Below are 26,965 nucleotides of genomic sequence, written 5' to 3' on the forward strand. Positions count from 1 at the left end.
TATCTCATAAAAAGTAAATAAAATCACAAAATATTTCACCCCCCCCCCGTATCCACCACTTGTTCACTCATTTTTACCAAAAGAAATATCTCAATTGAGTAAAAAATTGTTGTTTATAATGAATGAACAAGTGGTGGCAGGAAACGGAATATCGATTTGGTCTTCTAGCATAAATTTACACGTGGTTACCAAGGGTGGGTTCATTTTCTGAGATATTTTTAGGGCGTGAGTGGGATTTACTAAAAAAACAATTATATCATGGTTGATAAAAAAAAAAAAACAGTGTTGTCAAATTAATAGTCCCCTTGCATTGACAGCCATCGTAATTCGCACACGTCAATTTGACTGAGCAGCGTGGCTGCGTGCACTTTTCCGTTGTTTTAAATGAAAATAATAATGGCGGTCAATGACGTCATGTGCAGTCCATGTATTCTAAACAAAAATGGCAGAATTAAGAATCTGCATGTTAATATTATTAAACTACCAGCATGTGCGATGTGCGTATAAAGCTACCACCAAGGTGTGGAACAATGGCGCTATATAGTTTATTTAGTTGATAGTACAATAGGCTATTGTGAGGCACGATGGATGTGTTTAACACCATCCTCAGTGAGGTATGCGGTTGTTATAAAGACTTGAATCCATGACGACTATGACGACATCATGACGTCATAGTCAAGGCTTTCAAGAGACACCATGGCTCTACCATATACTACCTTATAACGCACACTTTTTAAAAGTATAAATCTCAAGAAAGATGAAAAACGCACACGTAACTAAGTCGATGTAGGCTATAGTGACAAAGAAAGAAAATACTTCTTGAGACTACACAACTTTTTAAAATGTCTTACTTGTGCAAAGTATACTCTTTAAGATGATTTGCAGCCAGAATGTTTTCACTCCCAACTATAATTCACCAGAAACAGTAACCAAACAAAAATGTGCAGCATGCAGTGGTATTTCTTCGAAAAATACACAGGGAATCTACCCTTATACAAGCAATCGAATGTCACACTATAAACATAAAATCAATATTTTAAGGGGTTAAGAAGTTCCTTGGTAAAACTACCGTTACCCAGCCCAACTTTCAGGGAAAGAAAAACTTATGGAAATATAAAGCCAGTAGCCTTACCAATTATTTGTCACATTTTTGTAGTCAGAAAAGATGTATTAACTGCAGAAGACATACTGTCCATTATGAGGAATAATCAGGCTTTTGAAAGTTCACAGCAACTTTTTTCTAAACAAGGATACAATTACTTTGAAATCTATTTTTTTCAAGTTGTAAAATTCAAAATCCATATTTATTGAGCCTACTTTTTACGTTGTATACAACTTCATTTTTACGGCTTCATTTGTGGATAAAGTGCTTCAAATCGGACAATTTGCCATAAATATACCAACCCTTAACCATCAACATTTTAAGAAGAAACATCCAATAATATACATTCACTTCTTCCAACAAAACATACTGATCAATAACCATTGCATCATTCATCAATTTTGTTTATACAAAATCTAAAAAAATTATATCCTGCATGCACAAGTGAAAAAATCTGTTCAGTATTTAGTTAAAGTCATAATAATCTATGCTACCATGATATATTATAGTATACATGTAGTAGTATATTATTATTTCTATTACTTTTTAAAACACCATTTAAATTTTACAAAACTTAACCTCCAGAATTCTTTTTTTTACAAAAATCCAAGAATTAGTGCAGCATTGCTTTGTCACAGAACAGAACTGTTGAGATGCACAGTAAAGTGCTTGAACCTGTCCAGCAAAATTCTCTGCCAAGAAACTACTGCTGATTTTACCCAGACAGAGCAACAAAACAACACCAACACTGATTTTCTTTATGTACAGTATAGTCCACATATTCTTCTTCATGCTATGCTATATTCTGTTCTTTCCTTTGTTCCTGTACAAGAACATCCTCCCATATATTGTGCAGAATGTTCCTAAAAAGGCTAACGGGCCCTGGAGAAGTTTCCACAAGTTTGAAAGAGGTCCAGGAACTGTTGAGGATTGATATCGAAGTTGATGAGTAGTTCTGGCCTCTGTATTAGACGTGTATCTCCCTCTGGCAGAAGCTCCTTGGCACAGGGGTGACCACCATTCTAAAAAAAAAAATATAACAAATAATTGGAAACAGAAATAGTTAAACCGAATTTGCATGGATGAAAGTAAATTTAATAAGGTCTATGATATGTTTTTTTTCTTTCAGTTCATTTGTATCGTGTACTTCTGCCTAAAGTTGTTATAGAAAACTTTTGTAGGATGTGAAACTTGGCATGTTTGGGGCACCATGGTCCTGCCACACACCTCACCTATTTAGACGACTTTGATACTTCATGAAATCTATAAACCATACTGGAGAGGCTTAACAATAATTTTTATGTCAGCATTTTCCTATTTAAATTGAATTTGATTTTATTTCTCTTAGCTTGCAAATAAGCAAACAAAAACAATGCAACAATCAAATCTGTTCTTTGAAACTTTGACAGTTCATAACATAAAAATACAACATAACAATACATTTCCTCACCCAAATTTCTACTATAATTTTTTATTTCTTCTCTGTAGTTTGACGAGACTAATGCTCAAAGTGTTAATTCCTGTGAATCGTTGTGTAATCGTTGTGATTTGTTTTCACTTGTCTCACCTAAATGTGATAATGATTTATTGCATGATTGTGTGAAATGTTGACAATAAACTTTTATCCCTCAAAAAAAAAGATAAAAACAAAACAAATTCCTCACCCTCCAGAAGAGGCAGTTACAGTAAGCGCATAACTGCAATAAATCAGCATAATCCTCATGCAGTGGATGTCTTTTATGTAGCTTGCTGTACGCTAACTTCCAGTCAGTCTCCACAGGACCTTGTTGGCCAACTGCCTGTATCTAAAAAAATAATTTTTTTTAACGACCGAAAACTAAGTGAAAATCTCATTGAAATGGAAAGGAAACAATGAGGACACAAATATATTTACAATAACATAATGTAACAAAAACTCCTTTATCAGGGTTGTCAAAAGGATGTTTTAAATGTGGGGCACTCTAGACCCCAAATTTTGCACCAAAAAAAAACACCACAGTAGGGCTTTTAAAACCAATTTAAACACCAAGCAGAAAACATTCTAAAGACCTTTCCTTGTTTCAATTCAGCGCACTGTAACCAAACTTCCAACATTTAAGTCCAGACTGCCAATTTGAAGAAGAAAAAAAACCTGGCGAGAACCCAGAGCTTCTTGGCAAATAAATCAAGGAAGGTAGACTAAGTAAATTACATAAACCACCGGTTTCTTAGCTTTGATAGCAAATCAGATGCATATTTGTTGCTGTTGCTACAACAACATTTTTTTATTTTTATATTAGTTAGAATTTAAGTGAGTACCACTACCTTCCTTGTTTTATCTGTCAGAATAAATACGGCTATTTTTTGTAGTATTGTTTTCAGTAATGCCAAATAAAGAACAAGAAATTACCTGACTGTGTGTAAAATGATATTGACACAGATCCTTCCATAGGAAATTCTCCGTAGCCACAATGTACATGCGGTAGTTTGTTTTACCAACGTTGACAATATCTCTATGATCACTCAGATGGTTAAGGATTCTACTCAAGACTTCATCAGGGAGATCAGTCAGCTTCAACAGTCCATCATCATCTCTCTGTGACAGAAAAACGAAAGACAAGTTTCAGGCCATGAACTTCGCTCTTGAAAAAACACGTCAATTTCCCCTCTGGTAAAGGGACACTTCTATTAGAGGAAAAAGTTAATTTGCATTGGAACCTTGTAAAAGGCACCAGAGCAAAAGCACGGGCCACTATGACAATTGCTAGCTGTGAGTGCCATGGGTTATTTGGAGGCCTGACTTTTTTTATGTAATGAAAACAATTTTACTAAAGAATGTCCACAGTTGAGGCATCCGTGTTTCATGACCAGAAATATATAATAATAAAATTCAAAGACATATACTCAAAGGCCCAGTGACCAGGGATAGTAATGTAAAGCGCTTCAGGACGCCCTCCAGGTGCAAAAAGCTCTACATAAAAACAGGTTATTGTTATTATTATTATTATTATTTCTCTATTTTATGTCTCCAACAAATATTTATAATAATCATTGAGTTCCTTACCTCTCTGATTTGAATACTCTCCAATTTCTCCAACAAGCCCTGGAGCATCTCTAAGCGCCAAGTCCAGGTTGCTCGGCAACCAATGTGAGATGCAAAACTGTTGTTCATGGCAACAATAGCCCCATGTAGTATTCTCCTGACTTGCTCCATGTTGTGATGCGTCACGCTGACTAAATTTTTAACAATCAAAGTTGAAAAGGACATTCATGTACACTGTGCAATAGAGAGCTTGTAGACAAAATAGTGAAATGTTCTTTCAAGTCATCTTGTTGAGAAAATAAAAGTGGATGTTACAAACTGCTTACCTACCGAAAGGACCTATGGTACATTTAACACAAAATAAATAGTTAATGGCCTGACGTTTCGACCCTAGCAGAGTCTTGCTCTTTAGCCTTCGATAAAGACTCTGATAGGGTCAAAACACAGGCCATTAACTATAATTTGCAATCTTTTTTTCGGTTAACAATCTTAAAGAAATTGATCCTCACCAAGATTAACGAGTTCTTCAAGAACAGTAAGGAGCTCTTTCTGAGCCAAGCCACTCAAAGACGAGAAACGAGACGTTACAATCAACTCTAGAAGCTGTAAAGAAACAGACAATAAGAGAAGTGTTAGATTGTTTCGCGGCGCCCTCTTGTGTTGGCTTCTCTTTGTTTACATCACCATCTATGTTGCAGTTGCGTTTTACTCAGTTATTAATAATTTACTTTAGCGCCAAAATCAACAAAAATGTTTGAATTATAAATTAATAAATCAATAAATCAATTAATCAATCAATCAATCAAATAAATACCCTGCACACATAGTTGAATCTCCTATGGTCTCCTACTGCACCAGTGAGGTCCAACTTGCAGATCATCTCCCCAATTGTGTAATACATACCTCTGGCCTGGAACAAAACAAAATGTAATAATTGTATCATAATTAAAGCAGTGGACACTATTGGTAATTACTACAAAATAAAAGTACAACAAATTAATTGGTAACAATCGACGGAGAGTTGTTGATAGTTTAAAAAAAGAAAGATTGGCAAAATAAATGAGAATTCTTTTATAACAGATGTTAAATTTGCATCGGGGAAAAAGAATATTAAAAGTCTTTTTTTTTTTTTTAAACTTACCCCAGCTGATCGATGGATCAAAACGAATGAAGTCTGCGGCTTGTCTGAAAAAAAAAGTTTTTAAGATCTTAATAATTTTGATCGAGCATGTGGCCTGACTTAGTTTAGTGAAGTTTATTACCTTTTATTAACAAACATCAACCTACATTGTGGTGCAAAAGGGAAACCCCGAACAGACACGCAGGCCCACTATTGGGGACTTATGATCACACATTAGAAAACTGTAGATGTATGTATGTATGTATGAGGAAAAAAGGTGAACAAAGCATACACAAATAATATACAACATAAATTTTATAGACAATTTAAAAAACAATATAGGGTACTTATTGCATAAGCAAGATCATGGTAAAAGAGACTTACCTATCTCTTGATAATCACTGTGCATCTTCTGACTTTCACTCTCCGACCACTTCTCAACTGCATCACAACTTTGGCTCCGTGCCCAATCCTTATCTCTGTTAACTATCCCTCCATCCTTGTGATGATGCTCACTGCGTACCTCTTCAGAAGAGTCATTGCTGCATGAACTGTGGAATCTGGAACAGTAAATTTACAAGATAGGATAGCATGGTTAGGGCTTGAAAATAACACTGACGCACCGTCCTGTGGTTTTAAGCGTCAGGCCTGTAAACTCAAAACTCTTTTTCTTTTCCACTAAATTCAAATCTCTTCTCAAAACTGATTTTATGTCACAGGTTTTAAAGGACTAATTTTTGTTGTGTCCGTTTTTTCTCTCATTTTATTTTTGTAATACTGCGCCTAAAACACCCAGCCGGGTGGATATTATTATGCACATTACAAGTATTTTTATAATTATTATTAATGGGACAAGTCTTGTGGGTCTTGTGTCTTTCATTTGAAATAAAAGTACCCCATTTATGTTAAATATCTTTGTGATAAAATGAATGAACTTTGAATGTGATCATTATGTTTCAATTCTCTTTCATGAGTATTGAAGTACATACATTAATAAAAATAGATCTTCTCAGAGTATTTGCTCAACTCATTTCATGATTCAAGTCTTGTATAATCAATTCTGGTGTTTAGCTACTGCAGTCTTGTGTATTTTCAGCACGCCATCACTCAGCACCACTGATAGATCCCTACTAAGAATAACACTCAGTTAATAACAATATCTACGGTCGTGATTTGAAAGTATTTCATATAGCCTGGGAAATGACCTGCTGCTGTTACTGTGACTGACAATCCCTGTCAGGCTAGGTTTTGAGGCTAGTTCAGGCTATTTCTCTCTGGCATAACAACTACATAAACAGCACCCCTGGTAGTGGGATCTTAATTCAAATTACAACTTTCTTCTTTGTACTATGATTATAAGAACATGCCGTAACAAACAGGATTTGTTTCAACAAAATTTCATTGCACATTTTGTTAAATACTTCTTTAAAGGCAGTGGACACTATTGGTATTTCTCAAAATAATTATTAGCATAAAACCTTACTTGGTAACGAGTAATTGGGAGAGGTTGATAGTATAAAACATTTTGAGAAAACAGCTCCCTCTGAATAACCTAGTTTTTGAGAATGAATTAATTTTCAAAGAGACAACAATTTCTCTAGAAAGGTTTAAATCAAAGTAGTTTGTCATTGTTCCGATGTTCTTAAAGGTAATATCCCAATGATATATTTTAAGATGTGGAAAAGTTTTGACAAAAATATATATATAAAAACTGCATGCCTCAAAATACTTTTTTAACCTTCGAGAAAGACTCTGCAAATAACATCAGGCCATTTTAACATATCCGTAGTTCATTTTGGTTGGTAACTTGGTAAAGCAGTTTGCAATAGCTAATTCTATTTTCTCTGAACAAACTTGTGTAAATTTAGTTTTGCAGCTTCACTGCTTCGTTTGTGCACTCATTCACCATGTAAGACTACAAATGACATACAAAATGTATACACAGAGCAGGCTACCTATTATCAATACTGACTGGAGCTCCACAGGCTTGTTTACATAATCCCTCCCTTTCATGACCATATATGGTCTTGTGATTACCATACAAGATGAACCCATGCATGAAGACAGCGTGAATATTCATTGTTGCTCTCTGTGCAGCAAGAACACTATTGTGTCATTTGTTTAGTGAAATCATAGTGTGTGTGGGGAGGGGGGGGGGGGTGGAGGCATCAGCGTACTACTAAGCTCAGAACTAGAGACTCCTTATTTGGTCAACAACCTTACTCTGCTCTGACCATGCTCTGACTGTATTGGCTAGAATTAGCTGCTACAAAAAAAAAGGAACTATGGTATCAATGCAAACAAATGGTTATTTAGTGGCCTGGCGTTTCGACCCTAGCCAAGTTTGTCTAGAAGTTCAGCACAAACTCAATTAAATTGAAAACCATTTACAGCTCCAACAATTTTAACAGATTAACATATTTGTCAGTTTCCATATGTAATTAATTTTTCAATAAAATAATAAACAACAAAGCAAAATTCAACTTTACAGAAAACTTAATTTATTTATTGGCCTATTAAGATGACTGTAACAATTAAGTAATTTTAATTACTAAAATGTGCCATATATGCGTTAGTGCAGACAGCTTTTTAACAGGCAACCCGTGCCAGGCAATCTCCAAGAAGAAAGGTCCTGCAACTTATTTTCAAATAATTGAATTTTTGGATTGTATTAGTAGACTTAGGCATATTAGAACTACTGTGTTTTTCTTGTAACCCAGTGCTGAGTTGGTCCTCTAATTGCCAAATATTTGCCTCAGTGATAAAACTGGGCAAAGAGCTGATGTAACGTCCAAGACTGTGCAAAACAAATTTAAGCAACAAGTGTGTGTCATATATCCCATATCAGAATGAGCTCTACTGTGTTGAATGGAATGACCATATATGGTCATATGAGGCTCCTTGTCAAGCATACAGGTTGAATTGAACAGCCCCCCCCCCCTCCAGGTTGTGTCATAGAATTGAGGGGATGGGTAAACAAGAATATTTATCTGAATTTAATGTAAGGATTGTGGATTGTGAACCAGAATCTAAATTTTAAAGCTTTAACTCATCAGACTTTTGGCCAATTAAATCAAATAAATTTGGGTGAAAAAATGGGAAAAAAGCACTATGAATGTAAAGTCTAACATCAAACACGTGAGCAGCCTTATACTGGGGTTGATGCCCGCCGATCCTCCTCATGCTGCATCAATGTTAACACAATTTGTTGTGACAACATTTCCAACAATATCGTTTGTTTTTATCTAGTAAAAATAACAAGAATATCAGGTGAATTCAGATAAATGCTACTGGCGACTGTGGAAAGCTCTGTCACTGTCACTCTGCCAACCCTCACTGACTATTTAGACAAACTCGTCACAAAAATTACAAAACAAAAGAATGCGACTATTTAGGCCTTAATCTGACAAAATGCCAAACTATGTTAATATTATTGTTATGCAATAATTCACAAAATAAAATTTATTAACTTATATTTATAATCTATATATAACTAAAGACTAGTTTATTTTAATTCTCGTTTCCAAACCATGCAAAGCTGTAAAGGTCCCTGCAAGTTGTTTTCCTCAATTGTTTTTCCAACAAAGTTAAGATACTTGCTTGTTTTACCCTCTGCTAACCCCCTGCTACCCCCCCACCCCACCCCACCCCACCCCTTTCACACAAAACATACTGATTCTTCTTTGAAGAGCGGCCACTGATGTTCACCATAATTATTTCACTCACCGTTCACGAGCGATTTTCTTGATATGTCTGTGCAGATTTTCTCTCAATGCGACCAGTTTCTTCCACCCTGACGCAGTCTTAACCCAGTCATTGCCCGTCGACTGTCCATCCATGAATCCGTAATAAGGCATTTTTGGCTAATTTCAGCGAAAACAATCTTCGAAATTCTCACAGTCTGCCTGCCAGCTGCGTACTTCTATTTTCTTCTGGCGATCTCTGCCAAAAAACCTGGCGCAGATGGGATTGTTGTTTGTGTACATTTGTAGGAAGGATTCATTATAAATAATAGGGGTGTTCAACTTTAGAATACGCTGATTGGATAAACTGCTTTGAGGTCATCTCTAGTTAACCTAAAAATAACCATGACGTCACTGAAGTGAGAGACCATTGTGTGTTCTTGATCAGCTCTTGTCACATTATATAAAACAAAAATATGACACAGCCCTGATAATAAATTAATAAACAAAATGCACCATGTAAATACTGTGCTGGATGGGTCATATGACCACATCGAGATCATGTGATTGTTTGTATCAAAAAGTAATAGTCTGGTCACCTGGCATGCCTTTTTTCTAACCACTATAAATAAACGTAAATGTGAAGGGGTCCATGCAGTCACAAGCGGGGCTCTTTTTTAGGTAGGGTTTTCCCAAACAAATACATCCCTTTTGAGTTCACTTTGTGCTGCGGGCGTCTGCCATTTTCCCAAACAAATACATCCCTTTTGAGTTCACTTTGTGCTGCGGGCGTCTGCCAAAATGTATCTTCAAATCCTAGCTCTGATGACAATTGCCTTTGCAGGTAAGTTGAGTAGAAAGCTCTTGGCTTATTGTTGGGATAAAGGGGAATCGAACCACAGAACAATTTCACTGATTAGGACAAAAAAAAAAGAGGAAAACAAACAGACAGAGACAGGGAAATACAAAATTTAGTTAGTGTTACACTGTACAGTCAACAGTGTTGGTGTATTCTTGCTGCCCTGGTGCAGTGCATAATGTGGGGTGATTGGGGGGGGGGGGGGGGGTAGTGAGTTTTATTTGGAAAAGTTTCTGTATGGCGCCACCACTTTTTCATTCGATATGAAATAATATAGTATGTAATTTTACCTCAATGAGATATCTCTTTTTGTAAAAATGAGTGAAAAAGTGATGGCTCCATACTAGCCATGCTCAAGGCAGTCGAATTATTCACTCCGAAAAAAGACCGCCGCTGTATATAAACCCATCCGTATTCACTGTGCATAACATCGCACGACACGATGCCCCCGTACACTATCCGCATGCGGAGGCCGTCAGGCCGACAGCCTTGTAGGGTCGACAGCCTTGTAGGGTCTGTGTTGAAGCCACTGAACTCATTAGTCATTACTATAATAAGCGAAGAGTTCCCACGGTCAGCTCATTACCATAATGCCCGCGAAAGACGAGACATGTCTACATCACACACCACCACCACGGACGCTCAGCGAGCATGATAGGCGTGCGTGATTGGACGTCAAAATGAATAATTCATTTGCCTCCGGCCTGTGTTGTCTGATAGGTCTGACGAAAGATATACATATTCATGTGCTGCATACTAGCATATCCGAGAGCCCCCCCAATTTTGTCCACTTGTGGAAATTTTTCAATACAACACATTAAACCCGGAAGTTACAGACCCGACAAGGCTGTCGGCCTGACGGCCTCCGCATGCGGTTAAGTGGTACGAGTGCGGATGACTTGTGTGCACAGTATTAGTACGATGTGACAGTGTTTATACCGGTGGGTCATGCGGTGTGATCGCACGCACCACGCACAGGGTATATGGGTGGGTTTACAGCGGCGTCTTTTCGGAGCGAATAATGCGACTGCCTTGAGCAAGGCTAGCGCCATACAGAAAGTTATCCTTTTATTTGTGGTAGGGGGTGGTTGGTGGGCGGGGAAGGCGGAAACTTTCCGTATCCTGCCACTTTTTCACTCATTTTGTATAAATTTTCACTCAATTGTGTATTTAATAATAAAAGTAGATGGATACTTAACAAATTTGATTATCATTAAACAGGTTGTCATGGCAATCCTACGGCGACCCCAAAACTTCCTACATTTGGAGATGTGTACCATGCCAGGGGACAAGTGAAGCTACCATACGCGGAGCTTGATGAACCGTTTGAAATGTTCTTTAATGGTCCAAAAAACATGGGAAGAATTGATTTCTACAATGGTAATTATATATCTAATGGTTTTTATTATCACAATTCTTTTGATTTGTAACTGGAATGTGGTTTCTCAATTCTTTTTCACCTCCCATTGCAAGTGATCGTTAACCCTATAGGGCCCAACTCCTTCAATATGGGATAGTATGTTCATTTACAACAAGGAGAAGGATATTGAAGGATTTGGACACTTTAGGTTGACGCCAACTTCAAACTGAAGGATATTGAAGGATTTGGACACTTTAGGTTTACGCCAACTTCAAACTGAAGGATATTGAAGGATTTGGGCAGTATGTTTCCGAAGGGTTTGGTCTGTTAGGGTTAATTTGCTGTTTGTACTCAATTGGAACTGTCTTTTCAATTTGTAATTATGAGCTACAGTTTTGTGTACGAATAAAGTCCTAGTTTAAAAGTCAAGTTTCTCGCCTTTATTATGTTAGTTTTGCATCTGGATAAAGAATATAATTGTTTTCCCCCTTACATCGATGTGCATTAAGCACCGTATACTCAGTACTATCATGAGATCTGTGAAAAACCCACTCGGGTGGGATTCGAACCCAGGACCATTTGCATTGCAAGAGCAGATGTCTTACCACTAGACCACCTAGTGAGCCTGATAGCTAGAGGCAGTTTGAATCCAGCAACGATTCAAATAAATGAGGCATCAGTTAATAGGCGTTAGTTTTGCCTCTATGCAAAGGTCGTGGGTTCGAATCCCACCTGAGTGATTTGCCTGTGGTTTTTTCCACAGAACTCTGAACAGTTCATCTGTGTTAGGTTAAAAACAAATTCTGAAATAAGAACCACAAAAACACTCAAGAGCTTGTTTCTTAATTGACTTGACACTTGTTGTTTTTGTGGGGGTCTAGGTGTTGACAAGGTGTTCAGCCGAGGGGATCAGAAACCGTATGGTATAACATACAAGATAACGCCTTCTGTGAGCGGGGAGGGCACTGATGTCAATCCGGCATCTTGCTTTCAGGTCAACGGAACGAAAGACAACACTGTGATGCCACAGAGCGTGCTCCCTGACCTCAAGGGGTTCAAGGTAAAATTAGGAAAATTTACCTTTAACCCTTGTATTTTTAGGTTTAAACTCCAAAATGTTTTAAGTTTTCAAGAGAAAGGAAATTCAACGCCTGATACGCTAACCTTAATAATAAATTGCAGGCATGTGATTTTTCCTGATTTTAGGATTTTCATAGAGCCTTCCTGAGACTTCTTAAAAGAAGCAAACCAGTCATTCGTAGTGTTCATTCGTAACAGTGGTCTGCTGGCCAAGTGCTGGTTAAAAATCCCAAAGAACAGTCAAACTAACTGGTCCGGCTAGCAAGTTCAGTGTTGAAAGCATCCCCGTCTTATTTCAACTATGACTCATGTTCAATAATGTTCACCTCCTTGTCTCATGTTCAATAATGTTCACCTCCTTGTCTCAATCCCTGTCATCTTTTGAATTATTCAGTACATTGGGCAGAAAGTCATCAATGATCAGATGACCGATGCATGGCAGATGGTCAATTCACCGATAAAACCCAAGACTAATACGTACTCTTTCTATGTGACAACTGCTAGTCCTGTTCGCCCAGTGAGATATGAGATGTTTGGAGCAGACACCCTTTTGGGTTCTCACTATGATAAATACTACATTGACTACACATTCTTTGATGACAAGACAGCCTTCCCTGCATCTACATTTGACCCTCCAAAAGGTAAGTTTTTTGGTGAGATGATCTTCCCGTCAAGGGAAATCAAACACTCCCTCAAGGGGATATAAACGCCAAACAGGCAACAGCCAATCTGTTTTTTGTGTGACATTGTTTTACTCATTTCACAAAAACTATGGTACCTCTGCAAGTAATATTGTAAGGGAAGCTCAATGTAAAAATGGTTTTTCAAAATGTTGTGATAGTTCTTTAACTTCTCCATGTGTAGCTGGGGCGTGCACCGGTTTCCCTGGTCCCGGAGTAGAAAAACACATCGCGGTCAACCCTTATCGTGAACTAATCAACCCAGAACTTGGTGATCGTTATCACCAGATGTTTAACGAGTTCAAGACGAAACACGGCAAGGAATACACAGACGATGTCGAGCATGCTAAGAGAAAGTTTCATTTTGTGCAGAATGTCAGGTAAGGTGACTCGAGTTGTAGCTGTTTTTATTCTTTATTTTTGACTAGGATGCTAACCCAAAAAATTGCAGGATACCAGTCATTGGTGGTACACGATGGCACTTAGCAGCAGAATGACAAAAATAGAATACAAGTAGAATCTTAACTTATTTCGAACTGATGAGTGCCTTATGATATGAAAAAGTCTACCCAGAAGAGAGATATGCCAAAGTTTGATCAGCTCTCCTTAATTTGTATTTAAGCTCTACAGAAATGTATCGAGCACTGTGAACTGTGATAGAAGACGATTTCATTTGATAATATATAATATATATATTTGATTGACAGGTTCATCCATGGGGTGAATCGTCAGGGTCGAGGCTACACCCTAGGTGTCAATCACCTCACTGACCAATCAAATGATGAGCTTAGTATGATGAGAGGGCGTCTTACCTCCACTGGGTACAATGGAGGGGCACCATTCCCTCATGATCAATTTAAGGGTACTGATGCTCCAGCTAATCTAGATTGGCGTCTTAGGGGTGAGTTCAGGTTTATCACAACTTTTTAAAACCGCCCCTTTTAAATTTGAGATCTTTTTAATGCATGCAGCACTGGTGTATTTTTAACTGGGATTGTTCTTTTCTGTAAAAAAAAAATGTATGGTCGCCTTGCTAGTTAGTTTAGATTTCTTTTACATAGGTGGGGTTTGAGACGTCTGTCTTTTGAAAAGCTCAAGACATAACCTATGCCAGCAGGGATAGGCCTATGTAATAAGTAACTTGTAATTCTCTGTTGGCGGGACAGACGTATCCCAGTACTTAAGTTTGGGCAAGTCTGGCCTGGTGACCAATCTTCTTTCTTATCTGTTTCTTCTGTGTATTTTTAAAACTTATTGTGCGCTTCTGACAGTCTTTATGTGAGAGGCCTAATATAAATCGCAAATTTTTATTTGTATCTTTCTCCTTTGTCCTTTATGACAGTTTTTAGCCTTTATCTAATACAGCATTCCATGTTTTGGAATGTAACAATGTATGATCCATCTTTTAAATCTTTTATGTCATGTATATCTTATTTTTCTACTTCTCTGTGATTATACTTTTACATTGCTAATTTTATTTTTATTATAGTATTTTGGGAATATTTCTTGAATCTGGCCCATTTTTGTTTACTGGATTGTCTTTGTAGTACTTAATGTTTGATTTTGCAAACATGTCATTTTTAGTATTACCCTGTGATACTACCGACCATGTTGTGTGTTTTTAAACAGAAATAAATAAATAAAGAAAGAAATACAAATGATGACTTGTTGCAATGCACCGTTGCAGGAGCTGTTTCCCAAGTGAAGGACCAAGCTATCTGTGGGTCATGTTGGAGCTTTGGGTCAACTGAGGTCATCGAAGGGGCATACTTTGTGAAGGTTAGAATACAATTGTTTCAATAAGCCATTTGGGTTTGTTTTGGGGGTGCTCCAAGGCTGTTTTTCAGCTAGGGGTATGAATGGGTACCTGCGAGGATATTGTGTATGGAGAAGCGTTTTGAGCGCCATGGCAGCCCGGGCTGTTAACTCCGCAGGGAGCTGAGAAAGATCTTTTTAATTTAAATCTATCTTTTTAATAGCACTAGCTGAGGTATTTTTTAATGGAATTGTTCTGTTATGTATGTTGTTTGTCTTTCTTTTATGGTCGTCTTTCCAATCAAAACAAGTAATAGTAATAATTTAAGATTTATTGGCCCAATGACCAGGGCACTAATGTAAAGCTCATTAATATGAAAAATGTCCTATATTAGAACTAGTTATTATGGTTAATTAAATTAATTTATTTTGATTGGTTGTGTTACCGTTCCACATTCACTGTGCTTTTTTATGTACTTTTATTTGTTGAGGTCAAATAAATAATAATCCTAATTTATCTCTCCACAGAACAATAAGATGGTGCGTTTCTCGCAGCAGAATTTGATGGATTGTTCCTGGGGTTTTGGGAACAATGGATGCGATGGTGGTGAGGAATGGAGGTCTTATTCATGGATCATGAAGAATAAAGGTCTTATGTCCGAAAAGGACTATGGTGCTTACTTAGGACAGGTAGGTCAAAGGTCATATCAGTAGGATTAGGAACTTTGCATGATGTGATTATAATTAGGTGAGGTTTGCAGTAGCTGTTATTACTGTTGTTTTATGTTTTTGAAATCGATGTGATTGCCCTCCCCTCTTCTACAGAATGGTATCTGCCACTACAATGCCTCCAAAGCTGCTGTGAAGATTTCCAGCTATGTGAATGTAACCAGTGGTGTCTTAAAGGATCTTAAGACAGCACTGGTGAATATTGGACCAGTAGCTGTCGGCATCGATGCCCATCTGAAGACGTTTTCATTCTATGCCTCTGGTGTTTTCTATGATGAGAATTGCGGTTAGTAACTTAATTTTCTTTGAACATTTGCCGTCTTGTTTATACTCAGTCTTTTGTGTATATCTTCTTTAAAAGTCTTTGCGATTGTGCAGTGTTTTTTTATGTGTAATATAATATTTGTTTCTTTTTGATTAAATTTATTGTAAAGCACTTCAATCCTTTGGAGAGGTGCCAAGTAAATGTTGAATACTAATATTTATAATAATAATACGAAATATAAGCATCAACTGTATTTGTTTGTGTTTTCTAATTGCAGGCAACAAGGCGGAAGATCTTGACCATGCTGTGCTGGCCGTCGGTTACGGCACAATGAAAGTAGGCAACGCAACCCAAGATTATTGGATCATCAAGAACTCTTGGTCTACGTACTGGGGAAATAACGGCTACGTTCTCATCAGCCAAAAGGACAACAACTGCGGTGTAGCTACTGGCGCTACGTATGTTGAGCTTGCGTAGTGAGTTGATTTTTTTCCAGCCCAGTCTCAACTTTATATAAATGCCAACAAAACCATGACGTGTTATCAGAAATTCATGTTGAGGGCAGGGTTAAACTTTTGGTAATTGTCAAAGACTAGTATTCTTACATTGGCTCTAGTAATGCAAAGGTCGTGGGTTTGAATCCCGCCTGGGTAATTTACCTGTGGATTTGTTTTTCACAGAACTCTGGAAAGTACGAAGTAAACAGTACCTTATACATATGGTGTAAGGGTACAAATGTATCATAACACTTATTGTATCCCAGCATATGCATGAAATGTATCATAACACTTATTGTATCCCAGCATATGCATGAAATAACAAACTTGTGAAAACTTGAGCCCAATTGGTCATTGAAATTGCAAGAAAATAATGAGAGAAAAAACACCCTTGTTGCATAGAATTGTGTGCTTTTCAGAAGCACAAGATCTGAAGCCATTTTTAAAATTATTTTGGGGTGATCAAATACCCTCTTTCTCTAAAACTACATTGCGTCAAAGTGGGTCATTTCTCACAATGTTTTGTAATATCAAGCTCTCCAGTTAACTTTTAATTACCAGAAGTATACCCTGCCTTTTGAACTGTTAAATTTGTTTAAACATTTGTGTTTCTATAAAAAAAACTTGGGTTGTGGATGATCAGAGATATCGGGCTTAGAAAAAACATTAAGGATAAAAGTAGGGGGCTTATATAATCTACACAAGTTACCTCATGGTGAATTCATTGATTCTTTATTTTAACCTTAAAATATTTTTCCATGATACAAAAAAGTACACATTACGCATTTGGTGTTCATGGAATCAAAGAAAAACACATTATATAGGGAATGAATATTTCAAGTTTATTTGTCAAGTATATTTGACATCAAATCACAACCTTTATACTTCTATGCATATTTCCCATTTTTTTTTTTTTTTAATGCTGAAATTCGATTATCAATTCTTTCTGAATGTTTTTGTACAATCATGTCTAGTTACTTTCATTAAAAATGATAACGCTGATGTGAAGTCTATTTGAACTCTTTGTAAATCTTATAAACTGAATGAAACTCAAATGATTTTGATTTATTTAAAAATGTTGAAATAATAACACATGTATTTGTAACTTATATGATGGGCAACCTGTAGTCCCATTTTCAGTTTTCCCCGGCTGCAAGTTTAGCAAATAGTTGCTTCCAATCTTTGATTTTGTTTATGCAATAAAAGAAATGAAATATAAATTCTTTATCAAGTTGTGGCCACCTTGTTTTTGCTTTTCATACAAATCGATGCAGTGCCGTGTCTGAAGTTGGTGGCTACGGCTATGGCTAGATCGCTGCGTCTTCATACGTTGAAGTATAGGACATCCCTAGCAACAGCCGACTGGAACTACTTTTATTGTGTCAAAAACTTTTTGTGGATTCAAAAAAGAAAATCTTATAATAATTCCTCACATAGTTAATCATTACAAGCTAACGACGATACAAAAGTACACGTCTACAAATAAAATGCTCGTAAAGTCACTGTTTTATGGTGAAAAGGCACGTTTTTCGTCATAGCATTGGCCTAAATAAAGTTACCTGGTTTATGATCAGGTTACTTGGGAACTGACCTGGTTGAGCCACATTAACTTTATTAGCGATAACTTTAAAGCTAACACACTGGGGTCAGGCCTTGGTGGACCCGTGGTTTAGAAAGTGCAATGAGGTAAATTTGGAATTTCAAGAGCTGAAAATATTGTATAATCAACTGCCAGAAAATAACAACTTTCACTTTTTACAACTCATCATACTTGTCCTTAGTGACTGAAGATGAGGTCAGACTCAAACTAAATATTAACTAGCCTACGGGGCCTTCTCGGCTTCAGCCCTCTTGAACTTGTTTCTACATTTCTTTCCTTTCTTGGGTTGGCCAGTGGCTTCTTTGCTGTCCAGTTTGAACTTGTTGCCTGGTTTATTTTTGACCATTGCTAAAGCATTAGATGGACCTGGTATGGGGAAATAAATAACAGTTAGTTATGCTTCGGATTGAAATCGATGGATGTTTTACTGTTTTCTTACATAACCCACATTTTCCTGAAGACGATCAGAGCATACTGATTGAAACTTTGAGTTGTGAACCAACACCCAAATATAAAACAATAAGACTATTTCATTCTCCCATTGGTGATTCCTCTTCTTCTTTCAAGAAAATTTCAAAGTGTTTTGAAAAAAATCCTGATAAAAAACACAGTTGTTGATCAGGCATGTTTTTTGGACCTCTGATAAAAGTAGGACAATTTTATTGATTACAAGGGCTGACCTATATGTACACATGATAAAGGCTTTTACACTTTTCAGGCTTTTCAGGTGATTTCAAGACTTTTCAAAAGTTTACCTTGATCGAGTGAACTGATGAGTTTGCCTGGAGCTGTAGGGTAGCGCCACGAGGAACCACGAGGAAAGATATCTCGCTGGAGGAGACGTTTCAAATCACCTGATATAGAAAAACAAAACCTGTCATAAACAACTTTGACCTCATGAATTAACTATTATAGACCCTTCAATTGTTGATAAGCAAAGTGTGCCGGTTGGCATGGCCAGTCGAACGTAAGCAATCGTGTTATAAAAAATTATGACCAAATTCATTTTTTGTATTGATTCATGAGCTGAAATATATAACCCATAAGGCAAATTGATTTTGATACTGTGTTGATAAATTGTTTCTCTTTTTGACTCTGGTCTTGCAACAAATTCTAGTAAAAATGTTGCGCTACAAGCCCTACGTTCTTGTAAAAACTTCCCCATAAGACGAACCTTTCATATGTTGTAGCTTCTTCTCTCGGTGCATCTGTTCTTGTGAATCTCCCAAGTCATGTAATCTGATGTCAGGGTCAAGGGTCGTAGTGTAATCATTAACTGCCTTGCTATGAACATACTACAGCATCCTCTCAATCATCAAAATATAAGCCATTTACGAGTCTCACGGTTTGGGGCAAGCTTTGTAAAGTGAGATTGCGAACATCCCCAATTCTGAATGAATGTGTATGAAACAATGGTACCAGGGTTTGCTCATCTGGAGGTTGCGTTACGAAAGCTTGCAAAGAAAACAAGTCATTGTACCAGATATTATTCAATTCTAACTCAAACAAAAGACTTATTGTAAAACATCGTATATGTGGAATTTTCATCTGACCATCTTTATCTAAAAATGAAAATTTCAGACAAAATATGAATGGAGTTAAAATTACATATTAGAAAGAAAAGAGCTTTCCAACTAAAGTCAAGGTCATTGGATTAGTCCATTTACCCAAGAGGGTAGAATAAAAGGATACACTAAATCCTCATCCAAGTCTACATCCAGTTCCTTGGCTGCTTTGATAAACCAATCATTAGTGTGTTTTTTCTTGGCTACACTGTGACTTTCTTGATCAATAAGTCGTGCCAAGTCCACTCTCTGTTTAACGGCGTTGTAGTAGGAATGATCCACAGGAAAACTTGGAATATCATCTGTAAAATTGAGAAAAAAAAGAGTCAAAGTGAAGGAGCTGTTATATCCAGTTTCTTCTGTTATACATGTACCATCAGCCAGGAATAGTTTAATAAATTCCTACATACAGCCAGTATACAGTAAGTGTCTGCCTTTCCTCTTTCTGTGGTCTTGAACATCTTTAACTATCGGCCCGCTCAAGTAGCACCCATCACTAGAGTGACGTAAGGGCTGGAGTGCGTGGGAAAGGAAGTAGGACAGAAGCTTTTTAAATGAAGATTAATGGGGTTAAAATGGGGTTAAGTTTGGAAGGAGCTTTGTTCCTTGGAGCTTGAAATTATAAAATAAACACTGGTAGTGATAGTTGAATTTAGGGCTTACACTAACCTCTATTCAACGTCTTGCAGACTCTCCTATAGAAGTTTGCCTCGGTAGGAGCTACCAACATCACACTAATTCCCTCTTTAGCTTGTCTAGCTGTACGCCCACTTCGATGAATGTACGTCTGTCAATTCAAGAATATTAGAACATTTTTGAATGAAGAATAAATAAACCCCAATAAGTAAGATGCCTTTAAAACCCGGTATTCAAGTATTAAACCCGGTTTATAATTCACCTGAAGGAGAATGCAAAGAGAACTAGGGGATAAATGGTTACCTGTGAGGGCAGAGATGGTTCTTGTGATTGATTTAGCTGAGTAGCGCATATTTGTTGCATAGGCTGTATACTCCCCAGGGAGCTGAGATAGTTTAAGGAATGAAATAAATGGCCAAGTGATTGGGGGTAATAATGTTGGAAGCGCTTCGGACACCCTTCTTGCGTGTAAAGTGCGATATAAAAACCGATTATTATAATATAATTATTATTATTAATACCTCTGAAGTCCGAGGCATTTGATAGTGTATCACATGTTGTACGTCCGGTATGTCCAACCCCCGTGCAGCTACATCAGTCGCTAACAACAGAGCCTTTGGATTGGATGCAAACCTTCCAAAAAGATAAATTAATAATTTACGATTATGTTTAATAATGTGTGAATCTCCAATAAAATGCCTGCATAGTTGACGCTTGTTACGACAAAATGATATCATATTATAGGAATGGTCAAAGAAATGAAAAAAAAAATCTTGTAACTGGAACCTGAACTCTTACCTGTCCAGGTTTTTCAAACGTTGTTTTTGATGCATGGAGGAGTGAAGTGGTAGAGGATTGCAAGACAGTAGCGTCAAGATGGAACAAAGTCTCCTGATGCAGTCAATGCTGTTTGTAAAAACCAACGTCCGACCGGGAAATTGAACGAGGAAGTAGAACAGATAGATATCCTAGAATTTTCAGCAAGAAAACAAAAAATGGGAAAGTTGAACAAGAATAATTTTGTAGCTGTGCTCAGTTGGGTTTTTGCAGACAGTTTAAAGACCTCGGATTGTTCTAGTTCACTTCTCAACGGCAGTCTGGATTATAAATTAACAAACACCTCGTAGAGTTTATGCACTCTGATTGGTCTGAGACACAGTCATATTGGAGGTGAATTAACATGCGATATAAAGACCCGCTTTTTCTTTGGACATTTGCTATCTAAGAGGCGTTTTTTATTAGTACATGTATGTACTCTGGAATTCTTTTCTTTAAGCAAAGTTTTTTTTACTAGAAGGCTAAAATGAGATCATGTAAGAACGTTTGGAAACCTATTTCACTTGTCAAAAGTAGTCTGCATTATAAACTAACAAACACCTCAGAGAGTTTATGCACTCTGATTGGTCGAAGACTGGTTATATTAGGGGTGTATTAACATTAACTGCGAGCTACCCAATAAATTCCCTCTAAACAATTGACCGGGTCCTTGCACTGTTATTGCCCAACTAATAATCATGTATGGTATCTATCAACAAAGCTCTGTTGACCCCGGAGAACAGACCTTATCAGTAATATCGCTTATGATTTTGGCCTCCATTAGACTGGCTACCGTTCCTTCCCTCTTAGTGAGATCAACAATGGCTGGGTCTTCTCTAATGCCAACCCTTTTGATGAGAGCATCTACGATAGAAAACAAAAGAAAATATTCCTCTTATATATTTCTGGAATGAAACTAAGGAAGCCTCATTAGTGAACTTAATGACTGTAGCTTGCAAACCTGTGGAAACCTGTGGACAAGGATGTGATTCAGAAACACAAGGGTTAGTCCCCTACTCTTCCAAGATAAATGTTCTGGGTTCTGTCACATGCACTACCTACGGCTTAATGCAGTTGCGCAAAGTAATTAATTTTTTTGACCAGAACATAAACAATGGAAAACTCAGAAAAAAAAGTTTTAAATAGGAATTATTATTCACTCACTCAGTTTTGCTTTCCTGTCTTTTTTGTCTTGTTTGGGATTGTTCTGTTTGTTTGGCTGGCTGCCTGCGATCTTCCTGTCTGGTCCGAGATGTAACAGAGTCAGGGTTGCAGAGAAGACAAATGTCTGTCGCTCTAGACTTGCCCGGGAACTATAGATAGTAAAATCACAATCAGTGTAAAATATCTCTGGTTGGATGGCATGATGTTTGGTTCTTTGGAAACAAGTAGGACAATTTGTTCCAGTCCAAGGGCTGACATACGTGTGGTGTAATCTTTAATAGATTTTTCAAGCCTTACCAATAAAAAATATATCTGATTTTTCAAATGGCACAAAAACACTGTGAGAAACGGTTCCCTCTGAAGAAAAGTAGTTCTTGAGAAAGAGGTAATTTCTGACCCAGTATAACAAACTTCAGGCATCTGAAAGCACTCAAACAAGGGCGTTTGTGCAACAAGGGTGTTTTTTTTCTTTCATTATTTTCTTGCAACTTCTTGACCAATTGAGTCAAAACCTTCGCAGATTTGTTATTTTATGCAAATGTTGGGTTTCATCAAGTGAGAATACTGGTCTTTGACATTGACCAAAGGTGGCCAGTGCCTTCTAAAGTCAGTTCACCGTATTTCTTTTGGAACTTTGATGTTAAGTGAAGTTTAAAGACAAGTATCTTACTAGTTCAGTTGTTGGATGATTTGCGTAACTTCTTCATAATGACCCTTCTCAATCATTCTATCTGCCTCATCGAGGACCAGAGATTGTACTCCAGACATCGTTGATAAATGCGGCTCACCCTGATGACAGCAAAAAATTCAGAAATTCAAGCACATCACATATTCTTATCTCAAAAGTGCCTCCCCCGGAGTAACAAATGGAAAGACAATAGAAAGTCTCTAGAACCAGCTACCACAGATCATAAGATCAGGCTTTGAACTCCCCCCGAAGTAACAAATGGAAAGACAATAGAAAGTCTCTAGAACCAGCTACCACAGATCATAAGATCAGGCTTTGAACTTCGCTCGTCAAGGGGCACTGCAATTTTCCTCTAGTACAAAATATTAATCATTCTTACGAGAGAAGTCTCAGCAAATTGCTTCGTTCAGAAAAAGGACGTCTCCTGAAGATTCTGATTTATCTGAACTCCTCCCATCACCTCGGCTTTTCTTACGCCACAACTTTTCCCCAAGAAGAGAATACTCCGCAAAATAGTTACTTATTCAAATACTGCTTTCAGATGTAATTTAAGGATAACAGATAAGAAGTCCGACTGACCTCTCTGAAAAGCTCCCATATTCTCCCGGGAGTGCCAACTACAATCTCTGGTCGCTTCTTCAACATTCGTTGTTGCTTCTGAGCTGACATTCCACCAACAATAACAGCAATCTATAAGAAGGAACAGGGATTAATGATTTAAATTCCTGAATTATGTTTGAGTGTTCTGTTGAGAACATTGACTAGTTTGAATACAAGCGAGAATTGGCTTAACTGGGAAAAGGTATTAAGAACTTGTTACACCTTGGTGTTTCCAAAGGGATCAGCATAATCAAAACTGAAAGGAATTCTTTGTGAGTTTTTGTGCTCTAACGGCACAGCTTACATTTATATGGACTCTTTTTGGATTTTTGTTCTTCTTTTGTTTCAAAAAGAAAGATTTTTGAGGACAGTTTTTTGTAGAACTTATGTTGGAGACAAATGTTTGTCCAAATTGGCAGCTTTGGCTCTGGCTACAGCTGAAGTATCATCGTGCATTGAAGAATAGGACATCCCTAGTAGCAGCCTTAGCAACCGTCCTAGCCGTAGCTGTAGCCGCCAATTCGGATACGGCCTTAGTACATAGAGATAATTTATGTCATCCTTTGCATTACCTTCAGATCGGTGTACTTTGTTATATTGACGAGATGATTCTTAATCTGTACTGCCAATTCTCTTGTGGGTGTCATGATCAAGGCGTATAACTGCCTGTCGTCATCGAAGCTAGCAATACGGTTAGGTTTTACTGTCTTAACCGTCTTGTTAGATCCGAGCTGAGACAACATTTCCTCCTCTGAGATGTCATCGATTGCTCGGACGCAACCGATCCCCCTCTTTTTCATCTTATTGATGAGTTCAATTCCTTCAAACTCAGCACCATCCAACTCGAGAACTTTACGTTCCTTGATTCTGAATCTTCGCTTGAGTTTGCCTTTCTTTCCTTTGGGTTTCTTTTGAGGTTCTCCGGGCTGGTCCGTCTCCGTCGGAGTTTTCTCCTCATCTTTGTCATGTGGTTTTTTGCTGGCTTCATTTTGGTTGTCGTCATGATCTGAATCATCTTCATCACTTGAATCATCACCATCTGAATCATCCTCGTTATCAGCGCCATCACTATCACTTTCATCCGAATCGTAATCAATCTCATCATCATCTTCATCAAGATCATCAAGATCATCCCCGTCATCTTCACTCTCATCTCCGTTGTCTTCCAACTCAAGATCTTCATCTTCACCTTCTTCTTCATCTGAATCATCTTCATCATCAAAATCATATTCAATGTCTTCGTCCTCTTCATCATCTTCTTCATCAAAATCAAAATCTCCCGTCTCCAGATCCTCCTCCTCCTCCTCCTCTTCATCACTTTCTTGTTCTCGGAACATCACCTCTCCTTCCTCCTCATCTTTTGACTCCATCTTACCACTTCTTTTGACATTTCTGTTCTGTCCAGCTGGTGGATTAACTGATAATTTCTTAGAAGCTTTTGCTGACTTTGGTACCTGAGACGTTAAGTCTTTAACTTTCATCCCCTTTGGAAGATTTGCTTGTTTCGTTTTGGTAACTGTTTCCATGTTGGCTTCTTTGTAAGCATTTGCTCTTGCTTCTCGCTCTATTGTCGCCTTGTGCTGAAGGATTCTATGTATAACAGGTATACCAAACGCCAGAGTCTTGCCACTCCCCTAAAATGAAGAAGAAATAATAGATTTCTAAATTTACATTCCAGCCCGAACATAATACAAGAATAAAATCGCTCTTAAGATTGCAGCGGCTGCATACATAACAACCAGATGTGTGAGACATAGCCTCTTTGCAGGGAACTTGGGCAATTCATTTTGTCCTTGTTGTTCTAATTGACTCGGGACCATATTCTTGGGTCGCCAGAATTGTTTTCAGCGATTGGCCAGCACTACCAGTTTGGTTGACATTTCACTAGTCCTCCAGTTTTTTCCACTGGTCCATGATTTACATTAAATAGGGATACTTTTCAAAACTAAGCTAGCCAGCCGGACCACTTGAAGAGAACTTTGACCGATATTTGGCCAGCGGACCAAACAATCAAAAAGAGGACTATGTTTAAAGTACCGTCTCAGCAGCCCCAATGATGTCCTTCTTGTCTTGAATGGCCACAGAAATCGTTGCCTTCTGGATAGGTGTTGGTTCCTGGAATCCAAGATCTCTCAGAGCTTGAAGAACTGGTGCTGGAATCTGTAGGTTCTTCCATGCTGACATGCTCATATCTGCAAATCATAATAATTTGAGCATGCTGAATATATCAATATTAAGCCACTCACTATATTTATATCTATATTTCATTTCTCGGATAGGTCAAAAGTACAATAATCCACATTAATTAGTAAAAATATTAAAAGATACAGCAATGAGTAATTGAAAAAGAAGAGAGGAAGGAAAAAGAGTAAAAGCTGCAGCCTGAAGGATTGCTTAAAAGAAACACAGTTCCTGTCTAGAGGTTTTTTGTTTGATTCAACTTACTGCTGTTTTGATTGGATACAACAGGGATACCCTTTGTGAAGCTTGTAGATGTTTTCTTGCTCTTTTTGGCTCCTGCAACATCCTTTCTCATCTTGGAACTAGCGGCAACCTTATCGTCATCTTTCTCTGGTTTGTCTCCATCTTCCTTATTCTGTTTACTTTGTTTTGTGTCTCTCTTTTCCTTAATTTTCTTTGAATCTTTGGGTGTCTTTTTCTTCTCAGTGTTAAAGGTCAGTATGTTTGATTTACTGGTTGGGTTGATCTTTTGTCTCTTTTCGTCGATGGCTTGATCATCTTCAAGTGGTGGATCTTTCCGTTTCAGTGAATTTTGTAAATACAGTGAAGATAATTTCTGTAAAAAAAACCACCAAAATTAATAATTGAATTTCAGATTTTATTGTTACATAAATAAGGGTAGATTTTGAATATTGTCAAGTAAACCACGACTAATATTCCTATATTATTAGAATTATAAAAGGCGAGTAAACATAAAAATTTGCCACAGACTTGGATGCAGATTTTCAGGAAGTTGTAGAGAGCTTTATATTATAACTATATAATAATAAAGTTACTGCACGTTAATAATAATATACTAAATGCAGTAAACTATTAATTATATATTAATTAATATTTTATTTATGTAAAAATTGGAAGTGTAACTTCGTCAATAATCAAAATTAAAGAAATAGAAACTAACAAGTCCTTTGTATTTGGTTTTGGTATGCCCTTACCATAACACAGCATTACCAGCAGTCAAAAACAGAAAATAATCCTACGCAATTTAATATCTATATCTAAAACTGCACATTCCCTTACTCTCTGGTTCCGTCTCCTCCTCGCTGTACGCCGTGGTTTGTTGCGAGCTCCCGAGGGCCTTCCAATGATGATTTCCTCGTCCATTTGCAGCTCCTCGATACCCAAGAAATGACCAAGTTCATCCAACTTGAGGGCACCATAATCCACATCGGCTACTGTCCAGTTTCCATCCATAGGCATCGTGCTTTCTTCGCTCGTGTCTACCTCCATTTTGTCGGTGTTTTTCTTCTTCTTCTTTCGATTTGTTTGCTTCGGTTGCAGTCTCGTGGCTTCTGTGGTGGTCGCCATATTGCCCAATAACAAATAGACCTATGTTTTTGAAGTGCGCCCTCTTCTGCCGACCAAACTTTAAGTTTTTGTTGTTGACTTTTCCAACAAAACTAGTCTCTCTTTTTGTGAATCCTGAAAAATATGATACCAATTAAGAACCTTACAAATTTTTGTTGCCGTTTGTCCTAATCTATCATATAAAAAAAAACAATG

The 26,965-nt window shown here is 37.5% G+C and overlaps 3 protein-coding genes across 4 annotated transcripts; 1 reads left to right on the plus strand and 2 right to left on the minus strand.

Moving 5' to 3' along the window:
* Positions 1-269: 269 nt before the first annotated feature.
* LOC117304622 (F-box only protein 25-like) lies at positions 270-9,179 on the minus strand. Of its 2 annotated transcripts, none has more exons than XM_033789167.1 (9): positions 8,971-9,179; positions 5,629-5,804; positions 5,266-5,309; positions 4,939-5,034; positions 4,634-4,727; positions 4,146-4,315; positions 3,492-3,677; positions 2,767-2,901; positions 270-2,124 (listed from the first exon to the last, which is right to left on the minus strand). In XM_033789167.1, exons 1-9 carry the CDS (start codon positions 9,099-9,101, stop codon positions 1,975-1,977), a joined length of 1,182 nt encoding a protein of 393 aa, XP_033645058.1. In that variant the 5' UTR covers positions 9,102-9,179; the 3' UTR covers positions 270-1,974. The 2 variants fall into 2 exon arrangements, with proteins under 2 accessions (XP_033645058.1, XP_033645057.1); XM_033789166.1 differs by having other exon boundaries at positions 2,767-2,907.
* Positions 9,180-9,676: 497 nt separating this feature from the next.
* Positions 9,677-16,525, plus strand: LOC117304353 (digestive cysteine proteinase 1-like). Its single transcript, XM_033788757.1, has 10 exons — positions 9,677-9,771; positions 11,008-11,166; positions 12,028-12,206; positions 12,621-12,867; positions 13,091-13,286; positions 13,614-13,807; positions 14,594-14,685; positions 15,190-15,351; positions 15,487-15,676; positions 15,933-16,525. The coding sequence occupies exons 1-10, from the start codon at positions 9,729-9,731 to the stop codon at positions 16,130-16,132; spliced, it is 1,662 nt and encodes a 553-aa protein (XP_033644648.1). The 5' UTR covers positions 9,677-9,728; the 3' UTR covers positions 16,133-16,525.
* A 152-nt stretch (positions 16,526-16,677) lies between these two features.
* Positions 16,678-26,761, minus strand: LOC117304354 (ATP-dependent RNA helicase DDX24-like). The gene is made up of 15 exons (XM_033788758.1): positions 26,483-26,761; positions 25,667-26,018; positions 25,259-25,413; positions 23,794-24,855; positions 23,201-23,311; positions 22,604-22,722; positions 21,934-22,082; positions 21,515-21,633; positions 20,752-20,921; positions 20,475-20,586; positions 19,987-20,104; positions 19,445-19,619; positions 18,927-18,991; positions 18,508-18,606; positions 16,678-18,118 (listed from the first exon to the last, which is right to left on the minus strand). The coding sequence occupies exons 1-15, from the start codon at positions 26,690-26,692 to the stop codon at positions 17,976-17,978; spliced, it is 3,159 nt and encodes a 1,052-aa protein (XP_033644649.1). The 5' UTR covers positions 26,693-26,761; the 3' UTR covers positions 16,678-17,975.
* Between the last annotated feature and the right edge of the window lie 204 nt (positions 26,762-26,965).

The sequence above is a fragment of the Asterias rubens genome, chromosome 21, assembly GCF_902459465.1.
Source record: "Asterias rubens chromosome 21, eAstRub1.3, whole genome shotgun sequence".
Lineage (NCBI taxonomy): Eukaryota > Metazoa > Echinodermata > Asteroidea > Forcipulatida > Asteriidae > Asterias > Asterias rubens.